This window comes from Protobothrops mucrosquamatus, unplaced genomic scaffold (assembly GCF_001527695.2).
Source record: "Protobothrops mucrosquamatus isolate PMUCROS unplaced genomic scaffold, P.Mucros_1.0 scaffold1970, whole genome shotgun sequence".
Classification (NCBI taxonomy): Eukaryota; Metazoa; Chordata; class Lepidosauria; order Squamata; family Viperidae; genus Protobothrops; species Protobothrops mucrosquamatus.
Window position 1 is genome coordinate 280,715 of NW_015388087.1, and position 25,407 is coordinate 306,121.

General features: G+C 38.2%; 1 protein-coding gene across 1 annotated transcript in view; it reads right to left on the reverse strand.

Annotated features, from left to right (window-relative positions):
- The window catches only part of CACNA2D4 (calcium voltage-gated channel auxiliary subunit alpha2delta 4), a 132,212-nt gene that overhangs the window by 104,209 nt on the left and 2,596 nt on the right, over window positions 1–25,407 (reverse strand). The window contains exons 2-15 of the mRNA XM_029285629.1: window positions 24,844–24,957; window positions 23,858–23,936; window positions 22,195–22,328; window positions 19,178–19,255; window positions 17,660–17,740; window positions 16,617–16,691; window positions 14,890–14,976; window positions 14,371–14,442; window positions 8,569–8,630; window positions 6,909–6,976; window positions 5,875–5,920; window positions 4,766–4,863; window positions 555–648; window positions 31–126 (exon numbers count right to left, since the gene is read on the reverse strand). Coding sequence (XP_029141462.1) covers window positions 31–126; window positions 555–648; window positions 4,766–4,863; window positions 5,875–5,920; window positions 6,909–6,976; window positions 8,569–8,630; window positions 14,371–14,442; window positions 14,890–14,976; window positions 16,617–16,691; window positions 17,660–17,740; window positions 19,178–19,255; window positions 22,195–22,328; window positions 23,858–23,936; window positions 24,844–24,957 — 1,184 coding nt within the window. The remainder of the gene's footprint in view (window positions 1–30; window positions 127–554; window positions 649–4,765; window positions 4,864–5,874; window positions 5,921–6,908; window positions 6,977–8,568; window positions 8,631–14,370; window positions 14,443–14,889; window positions 14,977–16,616; window positions 16,692–17,659; window positions 17,741–19,177; window positions 19,256–22,194; window positions 22,329–23,857; window positions 23,937–24,843; window positions 24,958–25,407) is intronic.

Below are 25,407 nucleotides of genomic sequence, written 5' to 3' on the forward strand. Positions count from 1 at the left end.
ATCTCAAAAATACATATCCAAAAGACTCACTTGTTAGACAGTTTTTCAGTTCCTACATAAAGGGTATTCCTCATGAGACCAGCTCGAGTTCCCATGAAGGCCATCTGCACGCCATCTTCAGTTTCACTGTTGCAGAATAAAAATGAGAGTTGTATAAGCAAGTGAGAGCAGAAATCATTGAAAAGCTGGCTGAACTTCTTTTGTGCTGTAGGATTTGAAGTCGGGGGGTTGTATTTTACAGTAATCAACACACTTTCTAGGCAAGATCACAAGTTCAATTCTCAGCAATTCTGGATAAAGCCAGATCTGTACCCAAATGGCAGTGGGATCCAGGACATGTCTCTTCAAAGAAATGAAGACTGTGGGAAGGTCCCAATGGCCAAAGGTGATAATTTGTACAATATAGGTAAAAACCAAGCTGCTGTTGATCATTGATTTTGTTTCAAATGAACTTTTTGAACACTATTTCTGGACAGGTACAGGTAGAGTCCATTGCAGCAGTCTAAAGGTGGATTGTTTCAAAACCTCTCTTAGCTCAAGAAGTGTGTATTTACTTGGACATGGTGAGGGCCAAAGTCGTCCAATAGGCTTCCATAGGTGCTGTAACTACGGCATCGAAGAGAACCTGTTGAACCAACTCTTCATCACCTAGATATGAGAAAGAATGGTAAGAAAGAAAGGCAATCAACCACACAAACATTGGAGTTGAAATCCAAAGCCTATAGAGAACATAAGGATGGGGATTTGATTTATGTGTTTAGCTATACATTTAGAACAGTGGTTCTCAACCTTTTTAATGCCGTGACCCCAACCGGTCGTAAGTCGAGGACTAAACCAGTCGTAAGTCGAGGACTAAACTGGTCGTAAGTCGAGGACTAAACCGGTCATAAGTCGAGGACTTTCCCTGCCCGGGAGCGCCGCGCATGCATGGTTCCACCCCCTGCGCCGGGGCTCCGCATCGACCGTTCGCCGTCTCTGCCTCGTCCGGCTGGTGGTCGACCGGGTCGGGTTCCCTCCATTCCGTGGGCGGCCTTTTCCCCCTTTTTACCGCCTGTTTTTTTTACCGCCTGTCGGAACGAACCGCTGGGGGTACTTTACCAGCTAGCTGGGGTTTACCCCAGGGCTGGGTGTCCAAGAGAACCACTGATTTAGAATCTTGGGAAACAGGACAAGGGGATCAATGACATTAAACTATAACCAGGTGGCAGAAGCCCTGCTTCATTTTACATGTGTGCTATGCATGCAGCATGAGTTAAAAAGAAGTGAGGCTTTCAATCACCCAGTTTCAGCTGCCACAGTGATGTTATTGTCACCCCAGCAATGGATGGTCTTGTATGGAGGCCCTGAAAACTGAAACTCTTTGAACATCCCCGTCCATCCAAAGTATATTCCTGAGGTTTAAGGCTGAAGCCATCAGAAAAAATCTTGAATTGCAATAACAATAAATCTGTTTCTAGAATTTCAATTTGGATCTTGTTTTAAATTCATCCATCCATTCCACCCCCACCCCCCTCCTTTCTTCATTTGCTCCATGAAATTATCAGGAGCTGAACTTTCACATGGAAAAATGAATGAAGCCTTAAACAATATATTAGTATAATTCTCCCTGAAATTTCATCCCAATAAATAACTTTGCTGGTTTGGGAATGACACATGATATACTTCTCTAGGTCAGAGACCAACTATGCTGACTGGAGCAAAGCCTGAAAAAGTAGTTTTGTAGGCAAATTGAATCAAGGAGATCAAAGAAACAGTGACCATGGGAAATGTGAGTTTAGAAAGGTTTACATTAATAATCAGATGGGAGATATACCACACCTGAAGTTTCTAACTATTCAGCAATGATATTCAACAGTACAGTTTTAGTTACAAGGACAGACAGTATGATCTGATGGACCAAGTCATATAAGGAATTGAATGATGAAAGGTAAATGTTGTCATCTGCCAGGTATAACATGAATTGAATTGAGTCGAAGTTGCTAATTCTTTTTTTGTAGATATTTTATTAATTTCAAGTTTTACAATCATAAGTACTTAATAAACAACTCGGTGTCTGGGTTCCTTTATCATTCAATGGTATATATTAACTTTCACTCAAAATCCAATACTACACCATCCAGTTTTTCCCTCACCCTCTCTTCTTCCAATAATAATCATTTCCCCCCACTATACAAGTATAATTCTTACTGCTATTAATACCTATACAAGTAAATATAAACATCTTCATCACATGTTTCTAATGTTATACATAATGTCAATAATATCAGTTTATAATATCTTGTCTAGCTAAAACATATCTCAAACGTATTTGCAGAGTTCCCTTATTCAATCCATATCCTGTTTTTTCTCTCTTTTTTTAATTTTAATTTCCCATCAATATTCAAAATAACTTTATCAATTATCATTTTTCTCATAATTAATTACATTTGGGTAACTAAAAGCTTTCCTTATACTGACTCTCTTAGTATTTTCATATTTCCCATCTTATAGAAAATTATGTTATCCTAGTTACAAATCACATCCTTCTATTTTACAATGGTCCTTTTATTTCTAACAATTGTCTATTCTTTTAATCATATTTAAACATCCATTAGATGGTATAATATCTCATCTAATTAGTCAGGACCTCTATTTTCTTCAATTTTACTCTAGCTTTCTTCCTTTGCCAAATAATTTTACAAGTCAGTACATTTAAGTCACCAAGTATTTCTTCCTCTGTTTCTGTATATATTATTTTGAATAAAAAAGACAATTTAATTAACGGGTTTTCGTAAAAACACTTAATTCATTTATATTTGTTAAACAGCCTCCATTTTCTTTCTCCTTCAGTTTCTCTTTTAGTTTCTTGTTCCCCAGTTTTCAGCATTTTTCCTGACAGCTCTGTCATCCATTCTATCAATTTTTCTTCCTTGTCCTCAAATATGATCAGAAGTCTTGAAAAGTAAAATATCTTTCCCATTTCCGGTGTTATATCTGGGTCTTCCAAATTTTTATTTATCTGTGCCTGTCTACTGGTTTCTTCTTTCGAATCCTCTATCTTTATGTCAATTTCCTCTATTTTTTCTTTTGGTTTCTGAGTTGCTAGTTTATTCTTTATGGTCATTTTCTGAACGTTTTTTGCTTGTAAGTTTGAGTTGGAAAGTTGTTCATTTATGTTATTTAAATTATTTTTAGTCTCCCCATAATTTAAAACAATTGTTTCTTGAATTAATTTCAACATGGAAATAATTTCTTTCTGAAGTCCATTTACATTTTCTTGTTGATTTCCATGTTTCTTCCAAAAAGAAATAGTCCAGAAGCAACTTTCCCACTGTTTCTTAATATTTCTTGATAATTATTGAAACAAAAAGTCAGTCAATATTTGTACCCCAGGCTGGCCAATTTAGAATGGTTTATGTCTCCTTCATACAGACAAAACAGCCCAAAGATTTTTTTCCCTTTTCCCAGCTGCTCTATACAAAAGTGAAAGTTTCCAGGAACAACAAAGAGCCTTATATATGTCCGGGCTTTGTGCCAAATTTCCTTTAAGCATAATAAATTGTAATGCCAAGGTTCACCACTAGATTTCGTTTACATCCATCTTCCAGCTTTTAAATCCAAACCTATTTCACCAATTTTCCAAATATCTTTTCGAATATAAAGTCTTAAAAATACTCTTAGTCCCCAAATTTGTCAAAGCTATGTCTCTGTATTAAATCCAAATTAATCTTGTAGTTTTCTCTAATTCCATCCAAAGAAAGTTATTCGCCGCTTCTCTTTTCCTGAGAGAATGGGGTGGAAATTCCCCTTCTCTCTATCATCTGGGGATTCTTTGCTTTGGGAGTGCTTTTTTCCAGGAAAAAGTTTTAAAGTTATAAAGAGAGCTTCATTCTTACCCAGTTCCATTGTGTTGTTCAGAAGTTGCTAGTTAGTGCTTATCTTGGGTTGTTGGTGGCTTCTGGTTGGCCACATAAATGCATCCAGTCTTTCTTCTGCCGGTTTGAAGGGCTTCCTCGGATCAAATGGAAGGGCTGCTGCACCGAGGGTCCCCTTCTTCTTCATCACCTCTCCAGGGCGACTTTAGACCCTTTTAAGGGTCCCCAGCAGAGCGAAATCAGATGTGGAAAACAGCCCCATTTTCCTGCACTCATTACACCACAACCTCTAATCTGGAAGTGTGAAGTTGCTAATTCTAATTTGCAAGTAATTTGAAAATCAAGGAAGAGCCATAATGAAAGATGATTAAGCAACATGCTGATTATATACTGTACATGTTTATCCTGTAGAAAAAATAATTAAAAAGGGATATGATCGTCACTATCAGTTATTTGAAAAGATGTCACATAGTTGTTGGAGCAATTTTAGTGTTTTTCTGTCTCAGAGAATAGGAGACAATTCAGGAAACAGGATTTAGAAATTCTTAGTAATTTGGATTGTGAAACATTGGGACAAAGTGCCTCAAAAGATGATGGAGGAGTTTATATCAACGCTTTTAAGCAAAGAACTTCATTAAGCCCTATTGTAATATCCTGGAACATGGGTAGGCAACCTTGGCTCTTTTATGACTCATGGACTTCAACTCCCAGAATTCCTGAGCCAGGAATTCTGGGAGTTGAAGTCCATGAGTCATAAAAGAGCCAAAGTTGCCTACCCCTGTCCTGGAATATGGCCATTGTGGAATTGTATTTGGATGAACCAATTTGGTATTTTCACAAAACTGTTCCTAACAGTTTAGGCAAAGTGGTTCAGAAGAACACTGATTAATAGCTATATGTTCCATACTCACATTCAAGGTCAGCTTCTTCTGCTGTAATAAAACGGATTACAGCCTCCAACTGACTTAGTTTCCTGTGAGCTGGATCAATATCTGTAACACAATAAATCCTGGGGGAAGGAGAAAGAAAGAATGAGAGAGTGTTGGTACATATTCTCCTTTCAGGGTCTATCCTGACACACATAAGACTAAGCATAAAATATACCTTTTCACTATCATTATAGAGAGAAGTTAAACAAGTGAACAGGAAACAGCTTAGGGAAACTATAGTTAGCCCATTGATCTTATCATATTCCAATATGGGCAATTGTTTGAATTACTCTCTTATCCCAATAAGAATGTAAGAAAACAAAATGCTCTAATCCAGAAGACAGTCACATGGGGCATCCAGGATCAAAATACATCCTTCATATGTGGTGCACATGCATAGTACATATGCAAAATACTGAGGATTCAGTCTCATCTTGACTTCTTTTTTGATTCCCTATTGTCCTGACTTTAAAGAAAAAAAAGGGTAATAAATTTATTTAGGCCCTAGGATTACCGGGTTCTGATATATAAATAATAATAAAAAATGGTAGGGTAACTTTTTACATCTGATTAATATTACCCAGGGATGTGAACACTTGTGCTGTGCTTTGAATCTGAAAGCAAATGATGCTTCAAAAAGCATAGAGTCACTCATGTACAATAACACCCATTGGTAACTCTTTAAATTAGTTGTGTCTATTCTAGGATTCCGTGACCACCCTTTGTAGCATAATCCAGGGAAAAGACATATTTGCTTTAAGCAGTGGCAATTGCATTTTGGTGCAGTTCAGAACAGAACAGAATCCAAAGGGTTACACAGCCCAAATGAACAGGCATGAAGATGTGAACCAGCCTTGCACCTAACTCAAGCACAGGTTTAAGGCAGCGTCAATTGTTCTGGGAGACAGTGTTTCGCCACATCCTTGGGCAAAATTCCTTTCTCTGGTGTATTTCATATATTTTAATTGATAAAAATTTAGCTGAGGTTATTTAGCTTCTACACAAACATTTTCTCAAGGCCTCAGTTGCAAGGACCCAAAACAAAGTGTTCATCTTTCCCAGACATGAATGATCAGAAAAAAATATCTTACCACTCATTGGCTAAGGTCAAATCTGGCTGCAGCAGGTCATGCAAACCTGAAATGAAAAGGTTATGGCATTGTTATGACCGTGATTCCTTCTTTGTGGCAAACATGCTTAACACTCAAAGTTTTCCACAAGAAATTTCCATTTGCATTGAATGAGGGTTCAGTCTCTGTAGGATAACAGAAATGAGGGTGATGGTTAAGACATTGTGTAATGGGAATATATACACCAAGAATTTTGTTTGGGTGGCGAGGAGGAATTATCTGATTGGATATCTTATGTTGTACATACACACACACACACACACACAGAGAGAGAGAGAGAGAGAGAGAGAGAGAGAGAGAGAGAGAGAGAGAGAGAGAGAGAGAGAGAGAGAGAGAGAAATACAATTTACAATTTTGATTTAGACGCAACATAGATATGAGGATTCCAAATTCCAATACTTAAATTATAACAGATGTCATATAGTGGGAATGAAGTTCAGTAAAATGGGAAGAACTGTCCCATTACTTCAGTCTACTCAGAAACAGCAAAGGCTGCTTTTTTTTGATAAAAAGATTACTCTATAAAGGGATTGAGGCATCCTGTACTTTGCCTCATAGATAAAACCAATTAAAGTGGCAAATGAATCTGACTGTTGGATATCACAGACCTCGGCACCTCCATTTGACATTAGGACTGGATATGATACACAACACTGAGAAAAGGGAATTGTAAAAACTTCATAAACACACAGTGGGAGCCTTTCCAAGAAATATTTGGGTTTCAGGGGTGATAAATTAGTATGTTGCCATATTTTCATTTTTTAAATTTTATTAGTACTAATTTTATTAGTACTTTTCTTCTTTAAATATGTAGGAAGCTGAGTTCAGATTTTTAATAATAATTTTCTACTCTATCAGGTTAGCAAATAAATACCTAAAGAGAGATGGAGAGGGTAGCCAAATAAAAACACTATTAAAACCTAGCTAGGGTACAAGAAAGTGTTCTCCAATAGTTCTCACACAAGACTTTTACAAAACTGTGCCATATCACCAACCTTCTTCCACTGAAGTGTCCCCAAGCAGCATGTATTCACCATATCCTCGTGACAGAACGATTCCCAAGCTGTGAGTTGGGGTGGGGGAGTGGGGGACAATAAGGAAATAAAACAGAATATTATGAAAGTCTATCTCAGCCTTCATTGGTGTGGCATTAAAAAGATAAAGGTTTCCCTGTCAGTCTATTCAACTCTCGACCACAGTGCTCATCTTCGTTTCATGGCTGAGGGAGCCAGCATTGTATGAAGACAATTTCCGTGGTCATGTGACCAGCATGGCTCTATGCTAGTGTTTCTCAACCTGGGCAACTTTAAGATGGGAGTCCATCCATCTTAAAGTTGCCCAGGTTGAGAAACACTGCTCTATGCCAAAGGCTTGTGGAATGGTGATAACTTCCTATCAAAGTGGCACCTATTTATCTACTCGCGTTTGCATGCTCTTGAACTGCTCCGTGGAAATAATGAGATCTCACCCCATTGCGCAGAGCTCAGCTCTTGAACCCAGCTGACAAGTTCAGCATTTTTAACTGCTGAGCTATGGTGCCCCATTAACCAGATGCATTAACACTGAAATCACAGAATTCCCAGCCAACTTACAATTTAAAACAGCAAAACAATAAAATGGAAAATTAGAGCATCCAAACAGCATTAATCCTCGTAACAAAATGCTAATAGGTCCCTATTTGAAGCAATGAGAGAACAATTGTGTTTTTAAAGATTTCTGGAATGACCTTAGAGGAGTTAGACAAATTTTGGTGGGGTTTATTACTGCAGAGGAAAGATGCCTCCTAGGTTCTGATAGCGGGCATTGTTTGATTGAAAGGAACCGAACTGTACCTATTTTGTCTGAGCTTTTTAGATGGGCAGCAACCCTGGGTGATAGGTGGTCTCCCAAATAACCTGGCCTGTGACACAAAGGGCTTTTAAAGTGATAACCAACACCTTGAATTGTACCCAGAACCCCATCATCCTTCCCTTTTTCCTCCACTATGAATTCTGAAAACTCAGACTTTTAATTGACAGGTATAACAACTGAGGTTTTTTTGGATCTTCAACATCTACAGCATCTTGAAATTCTCTTGATGAATTTGGTTCTATTTCTACAGGTATGAAAAATGGATTCACTAAGTGAGTGAAGTGGGGGACTTAATCTGGGGGAGTTAATCCATCTTTTTCTCTACAGGACTTCCATAAAGAAACAGGGCCTCCAAAAGCTTTGTAGATTATTCCTTTGTCAGAGCCATTCCTATGGCTCCAGAAGTCAAATTCTCATTCTTTCTTCCTTTCTCTCTCTTACGTGTTGCTATTTTTCTAAAAAAGCCAACTGTATCCAGCCTAATGCATATGTTATTTCTTTTGACATCCTGGTACCATCCAGGTATAATTGGATAATTGGATTACAAAAATAATATAAAAAGTATAACTGGACTATAGTTCCCAAGTTTTCCAGCCAACAGGATCGCTGGCCATGCCAGTTGGGAATTTTGGACCTTATAATCTCAAATTATTTTGATGGCATCAGGTTGATGAAGGTTGACCAACTGAATTGAATTGACTCTGTAGGATCCTGGGTGGAATAATCTTTTTGTTACCTAAGGCCATCTGAATAGTAATGCAAAACATTTAATTTGATCTCCCTCTGTAGAATCTGCTCACTCACCTAAATGGAGTGCGGCTAATATGAGTGAAGAAATAGTCATTAGTGAGGAACAGAATCCTTTTCTGAGAAAAAAGAAAAGAAAAAAATATCAGGAATGCTAAACTGTAACTGCAGAGAAAACATACACCTTACACATACAGACACACAGACACATGCAGAGAGAGAATAATGCAACTAGAGAAGAAACGTAGTTTGTCTTTCACATCTGCTTACTCGCTTAAAGAGAGTCCTGCTCCTTCTTGTTACAAAGTTGGCATGTAAAAAGAAAGGCTTAATTTTGTTGTACATCATCAAATGAGTGCTGAAACTAGGCCATCATATATTAAGAATCTCGTGATTAGGGCAGTCTCCCAATTAAATAAATCTTACATTGTAGCATTTTATCTACTGGGAATTAAGACACACTCAGTTTGGTAGATCCAGTCCTAAGTAAATGTGCAGGGGACTGCAGACTTTATCAATTAATTGGATGGATTTTAATTATATAAACCTGAGTAGACTGAAGAAGAAAAAAGTATGGTTAATTGGGTTTTAAGTGATGCATAAACTTACCAGAAGAGGCTGTAATGTTTAAAAAAAAAATTCTGTTGTTGGTGTGAGATGGTGAGGAAAAAAAAAATGGAGACGTTTCTACTTCTGTTTTTATGAGGTCTTGTAGTACAACGAGTACAACAAACAAGCTGTACAATAAATTGACTTTATGTTGTACTGTTACTTAAGATTCATGTCTTTTATAGTGAATATGAATAATACAACATCTCTTTAATTGTCTGTACATACCTTTTCATAATATATCAGTGTGTAATAATCTGTACGTTTTATCAGCCTACCATCTGCAGAGATTGCTCATTATCTACATTAGGAGGGTATTGTCTGAAAGTCCACAATAATAACTTAATGTGGTATAAAATTGTTTATGGGCCTCAAAACATGAATGAACCTGACAATTTCTCCCAATGTTCCTATAAACAGTCCACTGGTAGAAATAAGTTGATAGGCTGGTCCAAGATCTCTGTGACATCAGGCCCAGATAAATTGGATCAAGACAGGAAGGCAACAAAATCACTATAGAGTAGGGGTGTCAAACTCGCCATGTCACGTGACGTGTCATGATGTATCGTGACTTTTTCCCTATTGCCGATGCTGGGGTGGGCGCGGTTTCAGCATGACGCATCCAGCCCATGGGCTGGCAGTTTGACACTCCTGCTATAGAGGTTCAGAATGAGAACCTGTGAGAATGAGAATCTGAAGAGGAAAAGATAGACTACAAATATTCATAGTTGGGAAGGATGAGGAATACTGGAAATACTTGGGATATTAGATCATATAGAACAGTGATGGCGAACCTTTTAGAGACCGAGTGCCCAAACTGCAACCCAAAACCCACTTATGCATCGTCGGGTGCCGGGTGGGTGTAGCCCATTGGGTGGGCGTGGCTGCGGTGGTAACGGCAGACTGGGTGGGACTAAAAAGTTCAATCAATCAATTTCAACTTTGCAAGATTTTCTTTTCCCGTGAGAAATTGAAATTGACTGATTGATTGAACCTTTTTTTTTGCACACGGCGGCGGAGGCCTAAAGCGAAAAGGTTTTATAAAACCCAGCTGAAGGCCTAGGACTGGGACGATGGTGTGCGTGCCCACAGAGAGGGCTCTGAGTGCCGCCTCTGGCACCCGTGCCATAGGTTCGCCACCACTGATATAGAAGCATGGATCATTTGACTTTCATCCTGAAATGAGGCAGTGCCAAGCCTTCTATAGCTATTATGACCTACACTCACCATTCCTTTCAACAAGACAAACCTCTCCTTTGGAGAAAAGGAAGCAGGAAAGAAGAATTTTTGGGGGAAAGGCTGTTCCATAAGGGGGATACCACAGCAGAGTAAGCGTGTTGCCTGGGAACTAGCAAATGTAAATACCTGGCTGATGGCATCTGGACCATGCCTTCTTTGCAAAACCTGATGGGGCAAGCTGATGAAAGATGGTCCCTCAAATACAGGTCGTCCTTGACTTACAACAATTCATTTAGTGACCATTCAAAGTTACAACACACTTGAAAAAGTGTCTTAAGACCATCTTTCACACTTATGACTGCTGCAGCATCCCCATGGTCACATGATCAAAACTTGGACGCTTGGCAACTGGTACATATATTTATGACGGTTGCGATGTCCTGAGGTCATGTGATCAGCTTTTGCGACTTTCTGACAAGCAAAGTCAACGGGGAAGCCAGATTCACTTTAACAACCATGTTACTAACTTAACAAATGCAATGATTCACTTAACAACTGTGGCAAGAAATGTCGTAAAATGGGGCAAAACTCGTTTAACAAATATTTCACTTAGCAACATCAATTTTGGGCTCAGTTGTGATCGTAACTTGAAGACTATCTGTACCCTGGTCCCATGCCATGAAGCGCTTTAAAGGATAAAACCAGCACGTTGGTCTGGTAGATTAATCTTTTTTTGTAAGAAAATATAAGAGGTCATGAGGGCATTGCCCTCTGCTATGAGCTGGCAGTTTGACACCCCTCCTCTAGGGTGAGTTTTTTTTTAAATTGGGGTGGTGGGTGGGAGTGTGAAGGATGCCAACAAAATGGGAGATGGGGTCTCCATTTTGCTTGCATCAACTAACATTCTAACATCTTTGCACAGCACACTGGCCATTTTGTGAATTCACACCCACGATACCAAAGAAATCTTGCTAAGTAGGATGAGCTGTGGTAAATAATACGGTCTTAGCACTGTTTCTTTGTATACCTTGATACATGACTTGATGAGCAATGCACTTCTTATCAGAGAATCAGATGGAATTGGAAAAAAAGAGACTGGCCACAGCCTTCAAGGCTGTTCTACCCCTGCTTTAGTGTCCTTGAAATACGTTACACAGATCAATGCTCTGCAGCTGGGCTACGTGAAATGACAGATAGGCTTGAGATGGAAGTGTGACAGAGAAGGTGACAAGGGATAGGATAACCATCTCAGTCCTTGTGGCTGCAGTCACGTGGGCTGCTTTTTTTTTCCTCCTTCACCTAAATATCATCCTTCCCTTTTGCTGGTTAAACACCAATCCTCAACATCCCAGAAACCCCATCTAGTACAATGACAGCAGGCATCAAAGGAGTTGAGGCTAAATTGTTCATGCTTTGGAAAGGCAGATTGATCCTGCAGGCAGTTACGTGAGCTGGCTGCCAGCTGAGTATTTCAAAAATATCTCAGCTAGCTTATTTAATTAGCCAAGCATGGCCAGCCTGACGCTCTCAAAAAAAGAAAGAAAGAAAGAAAGAAATCTGTGTGGGTTGCCATATAATGTTGAGTGGTTCCCCCATTTTCTGTGTTGCTGGAGAGGAAATAGCTTGGCTTAAATGAACCCCATAATATTCCCTCCAGGGGTCCCAAGCCCTCCTGCTTTTCTATTGCTGTTAACATTTGATTTTATGATTTTTAGGTACCACAAGGTCACACAGCAAGTGTCAACATCTAACCAATTTGGCTGATCTGGAAAAAAGCTAACCAGGACCAGGTCCAGCTGGGACATGGATTGGAGACCACTCAGAAATCAAGAGTCTCTAGGATAGGGTGGAAAACTGAAGGGAAAATGGAAAAAAAAATTCCAAGGCAGTGGTAATGCTGCCAAGAAAACTACACAAACATACCTATGGAGTCAACATTTTGGATTCAAAGAACACCAAGAAAATCACAATAGATTTACATTTATTTTTAGGCTGTACTAAGGTGCCTATTTTACACACACAGGCATTCTTCATGGAGCAGAATTTCCTCATAGTACTTTTTCTCCTTCAGTATAGTTTTTGCCTGAATATTGAGGGGAATTGGTGAACTATGTCATGCATTTAGCTTCACGCTGAAACCTGATCCATTTTTTAAAAAACCCAGTCTTAATGTTAATTAATTCAGTCAAGGAGGCACTTTGTATTGCCTGAAAACTTACAAGATTAGAGAAATGTCAAATAGTTTTAAGTATTTGGGGGCAGGAGGTGATGTAATATTAACAGGAGTGAATAAAATGTCTCCACGGAACCCTGCTTTGCTAACCTTTAAAATAATTTTCAGTACAGTTGGAAATGGGGAAGAATATAAACTTAACTAATCAATTCCAGGGAGGATGTGAAATTTAGATGAATCAAAAAGCAGAGCATGAAGAAGTTAAAAAAGGTTAGTGCGGCAAGAGAGAAAAACTAATACTACTTTTTAAGAGTACTGACATATATTTCTTCAACTCTTTTTTCTAGTTACACAGACTTTGGAGGATTTTCTATCCTTTCAAAACCTCTATGCATTTATTTAACTTAAGGGGGCAGCTGGCCAAGCAAATCATCTCAGTGCATGCATGTTATAGACTCCATGGAAAACTTTCCAACTCTCTAGAAGAAAAAATATGTGCCTCCAGTTTAAGAGATGCAGGTGGGAAAAAAACAATGATTGAAAACTCAAGTCATAATGAGATGAAGGAGCAATAATGACAAAAGAGTAAAAGACCCGAAGGTAGGTAAGGGAGAGCTAATAAGGGGCCAATAAATGTCATATGGCAGTGGTGGCGAACCTATGGCACGCGTGCCAGAGGCGCCACTCAGAGCCCTCAGCGCCACCACTGCCAGCAGCAGGCCGCCACTGCCACCCGGAACAGGAGCCCCACCCAGCACAAAGGAGGCGAAGTGGCTGACTAGCAAGTTTGAGTAGAGGTGGTAGAGCAGAGGTCACCAACCATTGTCGATTGGTGGACTGGAAGAAAAGGGAGGGAGAAGCATTTTACATGCATGCATGCGTGCACAGGGCTGCGAGCACGCACACGCTGCAAATGGGGCAGAGCTAGTGCCCGCGTGATACTCACTAGCCCTGCCCCGTTCTTGCGTGGTACAGTGCCTTGTATCTGCACCCCACGGCACGGTGGTGGCCATTTTTGTGCCTTGCAGCACAATGCTCCATTTTTGCGCCACTGGTTTTTGTGTGCCAGAGGCGGCACTCAGTGGTGCCTCCCTGCCCCCCCTGGAGGGCACCACAATGCTGATGGCACTTTGTGATAAATAAGTGGGTTTTGGGTTGCTGTTTGGGCACTCGGTCTCTAAAAGGTTTGTCATCACTGTCATATGGCATTTAATAATGACATATTTAATTTAGGAAATGTCATGATGCCTAAATGCATTAATAGAAAGGTATAAAACATTTCAATTTGTACAGAACAGAACAGAACGGGGGGTATTGAAGCCTCTCCTTTTAATGTACACTAAAAGGGGGGTGGGGCTTTGATTGTACAATTGCAGCACCTATATTGATTTGTTTGACCCTTTGTGGACACCTCTGCCCTGAACTCTTGATATGCACACCTGGACAAGATTTATTAGTACACAAGTCTCCAGAATTTTAGGAAACATTTCCATTCCTGAATCTACAGTCTTCAAATACCACTGGATTTTAATTCATCATATGTTTCTGCAGCAGCTACTGATAATTTAAGCCTCTGTTGATGACAGCTATGACTAAAATGGATATTGTTCTCTTGTTTACATATTTTCTCTGCCTCCTAGGGAAACTCTGTGTTCTTGTTAGAGATGAAGAGAGAATAAAGGTATGGCTAAGCTTTATATTTCTGAAACAGCCTTTATGATTTCAGTCTTCTAAGTCTCCTGCTATTGTCATGTATCCGATGAAGCTAATCTAATTATATTGATGTGCTTTGGGGATTTTAGGATAGTTTCACACATTTAACCTTTTGAAATGTTTACTTTTCCAAATTGCATGGTTTTTAATCTACAATTTTTAAACACAAACTTATAAATACTCACTCCTTTATCCATGGGCACTTTCACATCCATGGACAAATAACCAGTTTCTCCATTGATCATTGCTGTTCGTAACTGCAGAAAAGAACCAGATTTCATTAGAATTTTTAGCTGGCTCAGGACCGCTGGCATGCAGTGACAATTTAAGTATAGATATTTCACCCCTTTATGTATAGCTAAATAATATACAGGTTGGGCTGTAAGCCTGTAATTGACTGTACTGATTCAGGGAAGCAACTGCCAAGACTAATGTGTTGGATTAGAACTGGGAGATTTGTTCATACTGAGAAGTATGAACAATTGGCTACAACAGATTGATACAAGGATGCTCTTCTATATGTGTATATTTTTGCTCTACCTTTCATAGATTACTTGCATCATCTTCAGCTTGTACTTATTTTGTTGCATATTGCCCATTGTCAATAGACAATTTGTCAATATTCCTGTGATTTGCTAGGAACTTTATGAATAAATTGGCCATGGTAATGAGCACAACCCCCCCCCCCCCAATTAGGCACTTACAGTTTCATTGACATCTTCCCATTCTACTTCAGAAAGATCAACACTGTTGTAATTAGGTTTGGGCTTCAGTTTTTTCCCTTCTTTGTACTGGAATAGTAAAAAAAGGACAGACAAGTTAGGAAGATATACTTTTTTTCTCAAGGAAAGACTCCCCCCTCCCAGCTGATTATACAATGTTAGTATCTATTGTTGAACGAAGTTCTAGGTATTATTATTGTTGAGCAAGGGAAGTGCAGTTGTTGTGCTCTTCCATTCATTTTGCCCCCTGGGCAAAAATGAAGTTGTCTTCAACATCTTCCAGAGTTTTGCTATTACAGAAAGCAAAATAACTCTAGTCCTCATGGCATCATTAGGAATGGAAGATAAGACTTTTTCTGACACAGGTAGTCCTCTACTTATGACCATTCATTTACTCATGATTCAAAGTTACAACAGTCTAGGAAAAAGTGACTTATGACCTGTTCTTGAAATTACAATTATTGCACCATCCCACTGGTCAACTGATTCTAAGAAGCAGTGAATGCGCCAACACTGGAAGTTTTAAAGAAGAAACTGGACAGCCATTTGTCCAAAATGGTATAGGGTTTCCTGCCTGAACAGGGGGTTGGACTAGATGACCTCCAAGGTCCCTTCCAACTTTATCATTATTATTATTATTATTAATTCAGGTGCTTGGCCTGAATCACATGATCACAATAGTAATCTTCCAAACAAAATCAATTGGGGAAGCTGGATTTGCTTAACAGCCATGTGATTCACTTAATAATCCAACAAAAATCATCATAAAATCAGACCTGGTCATTTAATGACTTTTTTAACAACCAAATCGCTTAACAACCAAAATTCCAGTCTTAATTGTGGTTGTAAATTGAAGACTACCTGTACAGGCCTAGCAAATTTTATTTGTACAAATTATGTTTCCAATAGCCCAAATCAAAAACAATAGCAGCGGCAAGAAGCAGAGCAATAATACAGGAATGATATATACTTTCCTGTTTTAAATCAGATATAAATTTCAACACTGTAAGCATATAATTAATCTAACCAGCTTGGCATTTATTGTATAATTTGTGTTCTTTTTCTAAAGGGGATATTTATTCTATGCTTGTAATGAAAGCAAAGAAAATATAAATCAAGAGAAAATATAAAAAGTGAAGAAAGTTCTGGAGGAGATCTTTAAATCTCACATTTTGGGCAGAATAAGTATGCAATTAAAAGGTACCTCGGAGAAAATGAAGTATTCAACCAGCCAACATAATTAGATAGCTGCATTGGGAGCCTTGACATTTAAGTCAAAGTGACATAAAATTAAAATTTAATCATGTAGGTGAGGAACGTTACCTACCTACAAAAGTTACCTGAGGTCCAAATTCCCTAGACACCAGGACAATTCTATTGGCACAGAGTTACCAGTGATGTTTTTGCTGATGCGATTGGATCCACTGCATGTAAAGGTTCCCAGTAGGCCTTTGATTTGATACTTCAATGGTGCCATTTAGGAGTTTGAATAGATATTGAATAGATATTGGGTTCATTGGAAAAGAAAACTAACAATCAAAAATTGCCATTAGAAAAAGACAACCATCCAACAGCAGCCACTTACTGTCATTGTGGGATAGCACAAATCTAGATAGCTGATGACCCTGTGCATCAATGAACTGGAGGTTCTAAAATGACACAAACCAAACAGAGATCCCAGAAAATCTAGGGCTTGTTTAGGTACTTACCAGTGGCCGGAGGTCGGGATGAGACAGAATGTAGCCATTGTTAGTAATTAGAAAGGCATATCCGTGGATACCCAGCTTGAAATAAATGCATTAAAACAATTAGATGTATTTATTTCATATATATTTTTTGCAAGAGGGAAAGTTACAGAACCCGTCCCACAAAACTGTGCATTGATTGACTAGTATGCACACTATCATTTCTTAGTTTGAACATTTTGTATAAAATCTTAACCCTTCAAGATATCTCTTCAATTTTTATTTTATTTATTTTTTATATTTCATATTTCTAAACCGCCCATCTCCCTCAAATTATATTGCTCCTCCTTTAAGAAATACACAACAGTGTGTATGGGGTTCTCAGATGCTCTTCTGTCTTAACATAGGTTAAAATCTGAATCAAGAGAGTTAAGGAACGTAAGAAGCTACCAATATATCAGAATATTTGTTAATCAAGCCAAAATCCTTGTGTCTAATTGGCAGTGAGTCCCTGCAAGGATTTCTTCCAAATTTGCTTACTGAATATTTTTCCCCTTGAACTGAACAGAGCCAGCTCATTCATGAACCTCAAGCAACGTATTCAGAAAGATTCATTTTTCAGTTCAGACCCTAGCTACTACCATCCTAATATCGCTTCTCTCCTCCACAATGCCTTGCTCTGAGGATTCCTCAGATCAAGAAATAAGAATGTGAAATCAGTCTGAACACATTGATGGCCCCCAATACCATGTTTTTAAGATTCTCAGAGGAGCACCAAATCTTTATAACAAGCTGCGAGGAACATGTTTTCTTAGTTGTGCTCATATGATGGTGGGACTTTCCTTTGAAAGGGAGTAGTATTAACAGAGAGTTTCAAAGGCATACATGTACAGTACTCTGCAGACATCTGGGAATGTGAACTTAATCTTTCTGAACTAGTGGGAATCTCTACTTCTTGCAGCATACAGTGATCAAAGGAGTTCTCTGCCATTATGCCAGAATGAAGATTTCCTTTGGGACTGTTGCACTTTTAAAGATCAGACAATTCTCATTATTTCAGTTCTTACTTTGTATCGTGGAGCTAACTTTAGGAGCTCTCTCAGTGGAACATCAGACCCTACCACACCCAGAAGGATTCCATGGGATCTCTGAAAAATAGAAAATGAAAAGTGGGAATGTATTGTCTCTTTCTCCTTGTACCAAAATCAATATCATCATTTTGTCACTATGTTGACTTTCATCATTTGTATTGGACAAAATATTTTGGATGGGAGGATAAAAAAGGAACAGAAATTGGTTAAATATTCCATTCTCTAAGCTGTAGTGTAGATGCTAATAAAAAGAGATAACAAATTCTATAAGACTAATCATTTCAAAAGAAGACAGAGAAGGAGATTACATTCCTTTTCTTAATTTGTCCAACGAAGAAAATAGTTCTTTCATTAGTTTTGATATGTTAGTTTCTTTATTTTTTAAAATTATATTTTTAACAACAAAAAAGTTACTGTATCTCACATATACATTGGTGGATAACTGCATACCATTCTTCATAACTTTTGTTATCAAATTTTGTTTGCAAGATTTTAGAAGCTCTAGAGCAGACATGTCAAATACAAGGCCCGGGGGCCGGATGCGGCCCGCGAAGTCCTTTCATGTGGCCCGCGAAGCCATTCTGGAAACAGTGAGGGAATGGCCCCCGCTGTCTTGGCCCTGGCCCAGGCTGGCCGGGAGCCAATGTACAGTTTTGTGGTGGCCATCTATGCTGAAACGCATTCAGTCTTAGCTCCACAAGGCCGTCTGGAAACAGTGAGGAACCAGCCCCTGCTGTGTCGTCCCCGCCCCCTGGGTGCATGCTGGGGAGGTGTCACCCTTTGTGAGGAATGAAGAAATGGACCATGCCTTGGCGCTTGCCCCGGTCCCACCCCCTTCTGCCAGAGACCCTCAGATCTGTCCCACTCCTGCCCAGGCCCCCATAGGCACCCTTGACGTGAACAATGTAGAGCTGGCCATGCCCACCCAGTAGACCACACCCACTCCATCCATGCCCACCCAGTAGGTCGCACCCACCCTGGCCACACCCACCTGGCCCCCCAAGGGCAACCGCAATGCTGATGCGGCCCTCAATGAAATTGAGTTTGACACCTAGAGAGCCCCTAAAAGGCAGTTAGGGCCATACAGGGAATGCAGGCTATAGTTTGTCCACTTGACTTATTTATAAATATACTCTTTAACATGTTTTTATTTATTTAGCATACTCTGGTTATAGGATTTTAAGAAGTAGTAACACACACTCCATTTAAGAAATACAATAACATCTGGAGATCTGCTAAAGCTCTGTCAGTCTGGTCTACTTACCTCACTAGGTAGACCAGACCAAGAAATCAACTCTAGAGGAAAACTAAAACATCTGAAAATTATCTAACTGTTCTGGTCTTAAGACATGTTTTATTTCTCACCACCCTTGGAGTTCATGTTCCTTACTCATGTTCCTTACTCTCTACAAGCTCCAACAAACAAAGTTGAAATTTTGCAAGCTATCCTCTTATCTTGCTCCAGGTGGAGGTTGCCTAGAAAATGATGCTTACCGTTTCATTTTTTTTGCTGAAGACAGGCATAGCCACTGTTGTCATAAGCAAAAGACTTTGAGCTTGAGAGGCAAAAAGCTACCAGATAGAAAAAGAGCAACAGATTAGTTGGTGGAAGAGTAATTGGCAGGAAAAGCACAAATCCTTTGAATTAAATAGTAGGAAAGCACAATGAAAAGTGTGCACTAAAAAATACTAACTATACAAGAGGACAAGAAGAATATGATATGTAGGAGTAAGAGATGAAGCTGAGACATGCTTTGACAATGCTTTCACATAGTCAAGGTAGATAAGATCATAAAGAAAGTTTAACATGTGACTGCACTTCTTCATATCCAGGTTAACATGGCATAGTTAGAGATATAATTAAGCATGTGACTCACTTACCCAGACATAACAAATTGTAAATGTGCTTACATACATAAACATTCAAACTCATATTCAGGGATCAAATGCAAATGGGCTGTGGTTGAAGTTGAAAATAAGGGATATATTCCAGAAGAGACATGGGCTTACATGGAAGATGGTTCATCAACAAGTTGGAAGAAATAAAGGTGAATTGTGTGAAATGAACAAAGGCATCACAAGCTAGAGATGGAGAGATGGGAGGGAGAGACAGCTTTGCAGCTTCAGAAGAGGAAAAAAACCATTTATCTAGGGCTTCTAGTCAACTCAATAAAAGTTTCACCCATTTCACTATAGAGGGCTTCAAAGTCTCATTAGATGAATCCAAAGATCCAGCATAAAAGCCAACTAGATACCTATGGAAAGTCCTGAGTGGCATGAAGGCAGCTGCATCATTCCAGTTACACATGAAAGCAACCAGTATTGAGAGGAATCCTTCCTCTGTTGGGAATAATATATTGCTATTATTCTTAATAGCTGTACATAGCACTATCTTCCATGAATGTTAAATTTCACCGTTGCATCATCTATCACAACATTTTATAATATTCAATTCCACAAATTAATCTTCTGCTAGCCATTCTAAATATTAGCTCAGTGGGCATTATTAACAGGTTGAGTATGGATATTTAATAACTAAAATGTAGATGACCATCCTGTTGCGGTACTAAATATTTACTGTATAATTGTGAAAACACTTCCTCTGTATTCTCTCAAACAAATTATGTTACTGCTATTTCAGTATTCAGAGGGAATCTCTACTAATGTTAAAATCCCATTATGGACATTGTATAATCTTAACAATTACTTCAAGGTGTAGCACTATAGCTGCATAATTATCCACATGTCTAGAAAGAAATAAGTATCATAAAATTCAGTTTAAGTGAGCACCAAGTTGCAGTCAAATCCATTAAATAAATCTAGGATTAAGCCACAGTTCAAACAGGGCACCTTCAGCCCATGAGCCATGCTCTGAAATACTATTCCATGACACAACACAACACAACTCAAATACATCCAGAATTATGCTATCTGTCTTTCCCATGCTGCATTGCTCAGTCACCACTGTATTATCATCTGGATGTATAATTAAGCTACAAAGTAATCTAATATACAACACGGCAATCCACATAAAAACTGTTAATGTTCACAAAATACAGCTAGGTTGTTACCTCCTCGAATTGTGGCAGCTAGTGAGAAATGTGGATGGCAATAATGAATGGACAGGACAGAATAGATGAATAAGCCAAACAAACATGCAACAACTAACACAAACAATGCAAGTGAGAAAAACATAAGAACAAGCAAAAGCATCACATATAATAGTAGTTTTTAGGTAGCAACAGTCAAGAATCAACACTCAATAAAATAAATATAAGGTCATTCTGCTGATAATCTTAACTAAATTGGAAAAGAGATTTCTTTTATAACTTAGTTCCAAGAAATGTTCAGCTTTAATCTCTGAATTCAGAAATATCTTCTCATCAATTTAGAATAGCTTCATGTCTGAGATGGCCAAGGCATGGTATGGTATGGTGGGACCAACTTTTTTAACTGTTGGCTCTTGTAAGCCCTTCAGCTGGTTGTGGACAGTAGCAGCAAGTAACTGGGAACACATAAAGCCATATTCCATCCAGAATCAGAGATTTTAACAACAGTATCAAGATTGTTGATGCTCTGCCTTACCATTGAATGTACAACAGAGACCCATGTATATGTAGCAACCACCAGGCAAGAATTTTTCTTTGAGATGAACTTGGTTCCTTATTATTTAATGGGCCCATTTTTATAGTTTCTTGGGGAACAGTACAAAGTGGTTCACTGTTGCTCTCTTCCTGGATTTATTTTTAATTTCCCAGTTTAACCTATAGTTCTGGTGCTTCTCAGTGGTCTCCCATTGAAATCCTAAGAAGGGCCAACTTGTTTAACTTCCTAAGACACGGCTGTAGGTGTAGCCACTTAGATGGTCAGGCTTTATTGCTAGGAGTGGATAAATGCACTTGAGAAACTTTAGCCTTATACAAAATGATAGACATTCCTATGAGAAACCTGTAAAATTGTACTGAATTTCAACTTGAAAAAAATATAATGGAAAGTCTTCATTTTTCTCAACAGTCTCACTGCTAAAGAGAGAAAATCTTGCTCATTATGAGAAGCAGTCTTCCTCCTCAAACAAATTCTTCCTCTGGATTTTAGCCTTAGTCATTTAAGACATATGGGATCCCATAATGTAAGTTAATTCTTTCTGTGAAATAGGAAACAAGCTACAGTATGCTGCTGCTGCAGGCTCAGTGACCCATTTCTTGAGCTCAAACAATTTTTTTTTCTGGTGACTAATCCTTTAATAAAGTGCTTCTGCAGAGTTTACAGAGACAGAGATTTTAACTAAGTCATGCTATGCCTCTTGTGATTTCTTTTGAGTTCCTGGACTATGGTGGAACATGTGGAAAGTGTGATAAACGATAACTCTTTTAGAAGGCACATTTTAACACTATCCAGCTGCTGTGATCCACTTCTGAATGATATACATATTGCAACAAGTATTTGAAAAGACCCTTATCTCTTAACACCTTCAGAGTTGGACAACTAGAAACTTTTCATGAAATACTTACAGCACTATCCATATAGGCCTCAGTCCATATGATGTCATGATCATGGTTGATAACCATTGGCCGACTAAGTACATGCAAATATTCCATGACATTCTCTTGCACATCAGCCAAAGTAGATATTTGTGTGTAGTAGCCTGACATGGAAAAAAAATCACCATCAACAGAGTTAATTTTGTTTAAGTTGAGGTTTGCATCTCATTTGTTCCAAAGTTTATTGAATCCTGACCATTTGTCCTAGGTTGTATATGTATCTACTGAAATCTAGTTTTGGGACATTTCTTAAATGTTCTAGATTTTCCAATAGGTTCTAAAAGGCCAAAATTTCTGTTCACTTAGAAAAATCCATTAGGATGAACCTTCAAGTATTCACCAGATTTTGATGCTATTCAATTTTCATCATAAACTTGCCTAACATATGAGGGCTTCAACCAGGAAGAGAACATTCAAAGGTTCTTAGACTTGGACATACTAAAAAAAGGCTGTTTTCTATATGAAATTGATGTAAAAAATAAAAGCAATGCTACATTTAAAAGTGAACAAAGTTATAAATACCTAACTGAAGTCACTGGAATTAACATTTTGAATGATTGCTTGCAATGGATTAAAGGACAATTATTTTTTATTAGTTTATACTCAAAAAAGATCTAGAGAAATCAAGGTCTTTGTCTCTCAGATAGAAAAGTATAGTATTCATGGGACCCTACAGACAGGTATTTTGCAATAATATTACAAAAGCTACATCATTTCTTTTGCAGTATCAAATCATCTCAATCACCTTGAAACTGCCCTTTGGCCATTGACTGATTTTTAGGGGAAAAATAAAGTTTTACCCTTCATTTACAAAAACCAACCGACTATACCAAAATCACCACTACCGTCAAACCTTCTGAAACTTTTCTAAACATACTTTACATGTTTCTATTTGCAGGTAGTCCTCAATTTATGACCACAGTTGGGACTGGAACCTCCATTGCCAAGTGAATAGAAGGCTGTTAAATGAGTTGTGCTTGATTTTATGACCTTTTTGCCATGGTTATTAAGTGAATCAGGGTGGTTGTTAGGTGAAGCAGATGGTCATTAAGAGAATCCAGCTTCTCCCATCAACTTTGCTTGTCAGAAGCCAGCTGGGAAGGTTACAAATGGTGAACACATGAGCCTAAAATGTTGCAACCAACATAAATCCATGAATTTTCACTATCTGACCGCCGGGACACTGCAACGGTTGTAAGTGCAAAGACTGATTGTAAGTCACTTTTTTCAGCACTGTTGTAACTTCGAACAGTCACTAAATGAATGATTATAAGTCAAGGACTACCTGTACCATCTTTGTAATTTATCCGTATAATATGTGTTCGTGTGATAAACCTTTAAATCCTTTCCGGGTTAACTTTACCAATGACAATTAAAAAACGAAGAAAATATAAAAGAAAGTTGGTGTTTTACGAGGACTAAGGCAAAGGATTAACGTATAAGAAGTTTTAGACACCGTTTACCAAGCGTGTCCTCATCCGTAATGATATAAGACGATGAACAAAGACGAACTTTAGCAATTCAAATTAGATTTGCATATCACAGTTGCTATAATATAAAAATATATGATTGGCAAGTGCTTCTGTCTTGCAGAAAGGATGATTAAAATGAACTTTAATATATATATATTTACCTTTGTTGTTACAAGCTATCCATTTCACATTCTGTGCGAAACTGACTTCCCTCCCAATAAGGTATGTAAAAACACGGACCTGTCAAATGAGATTGCAAACATTACAATGTAATATTAAAAACAACCAGCACTCTACATTATTAATCTTTCATTTTAGAAAACCCTAGACAAGATCATTATTTATCTTATTCTGGCTCCCATCTGCAATTCTCAGGTCCCGCCACATTGTATCTCAGAGCTAAAGACCCCCCCCCCCAAAAGACAGTCCTTATGTAAATATAGGAATAAGAGTATGTGGCAATAATTTAGTTTGAATTCATGGAATACCTAAGTCAGATCTAGCTAGTACTTAGATGGGAAGGGTGCAGGAAATCTCAGGGCGATGGGCTAAATGGATTTTTTTAAAAAATCCTGAAAAGAAACAATGATACAGGACTTCCATGAAAAAAAAAACCCCTGGAGTTACTACGAATGTAGCTCAACTTGAAGAGGTCTTTACTTTTATGAGTTTGTGGAAAATAATAGAGGTGAACCAAAGGAAGGAGTCAAATGCAATTTGTCATAACCTTTTTAAAATGTAATTTCAAACTAACAGCTGTCATTATTTTACAGAGATAGTTACTGTGATTTTTTATGAGTTTTGACTTAGCATATGTGTGAACTCAACCAACTGTTGATTCAAGAAACCATTAACCAGTTTCTTAAAATAGCTTGTGAACCTTTCATTCCCATTGCACTTGTCTAAAACTCATTTAAATATTTATTTTTTTGTTCTTCTGCTACATAAAAAATCAATATTGTGACCTATCACTAAATCTAGACCAATCTCATTAATTAGGAAGATCCGTCCAAAATTATCTGAAGCAAAATTTTAGCTAGGACCCTAAGCGTCTCCATGCTACTCATTGTTTTGTTCCCTGCTCATGATTCATACCAGACCAGTTGATTTTCTATGCTCTTCTCTGTTTTTCACTTTGGAAGCTAACCTTACGATCAGGCCAGTTGAATTTTTCAAAGACGTATTCATAATCTTCCATAGCTCCATCAGTGAGCAGCATGATTGCTTGGTTGCAAAGGCCTCCTTGTCCTGCATCTCTGAACTACAAACAGAACAAACCACAATGAAAATCATGTATAGAGATACACATCTTACTGGCACAAATAGTAGAGCAGATTAATGAAGTCCTTCGTTAAGCCTCAGCAACTCCTATCTATCATACTGTGTTCAAACAGATTTATTCATATATTTTTATCCTGCCTTTATTATTTTTACAAGTAACTTAAGGCAGCAAATGTGCCTTCTTCCTCATATTCTCCTCACAACAACAATGCGGTGAAGTGGGTTGGGCTGAGAGAGAGTAACTGACCCAAATTCACCCAACTGGCTTTCATGGCCAAGGTGGGACTAGAACTCATAGTCTCGTAGCTTGTAGCCTGGTGCCTTAACCAAAAATAAAATAAAATAATAAAATAAATAAAATAAAATAAAATAAAATAAAATAAAATAAAATAAAATAAAATAAAATAAAATAAAATAAAATAAAATAAAA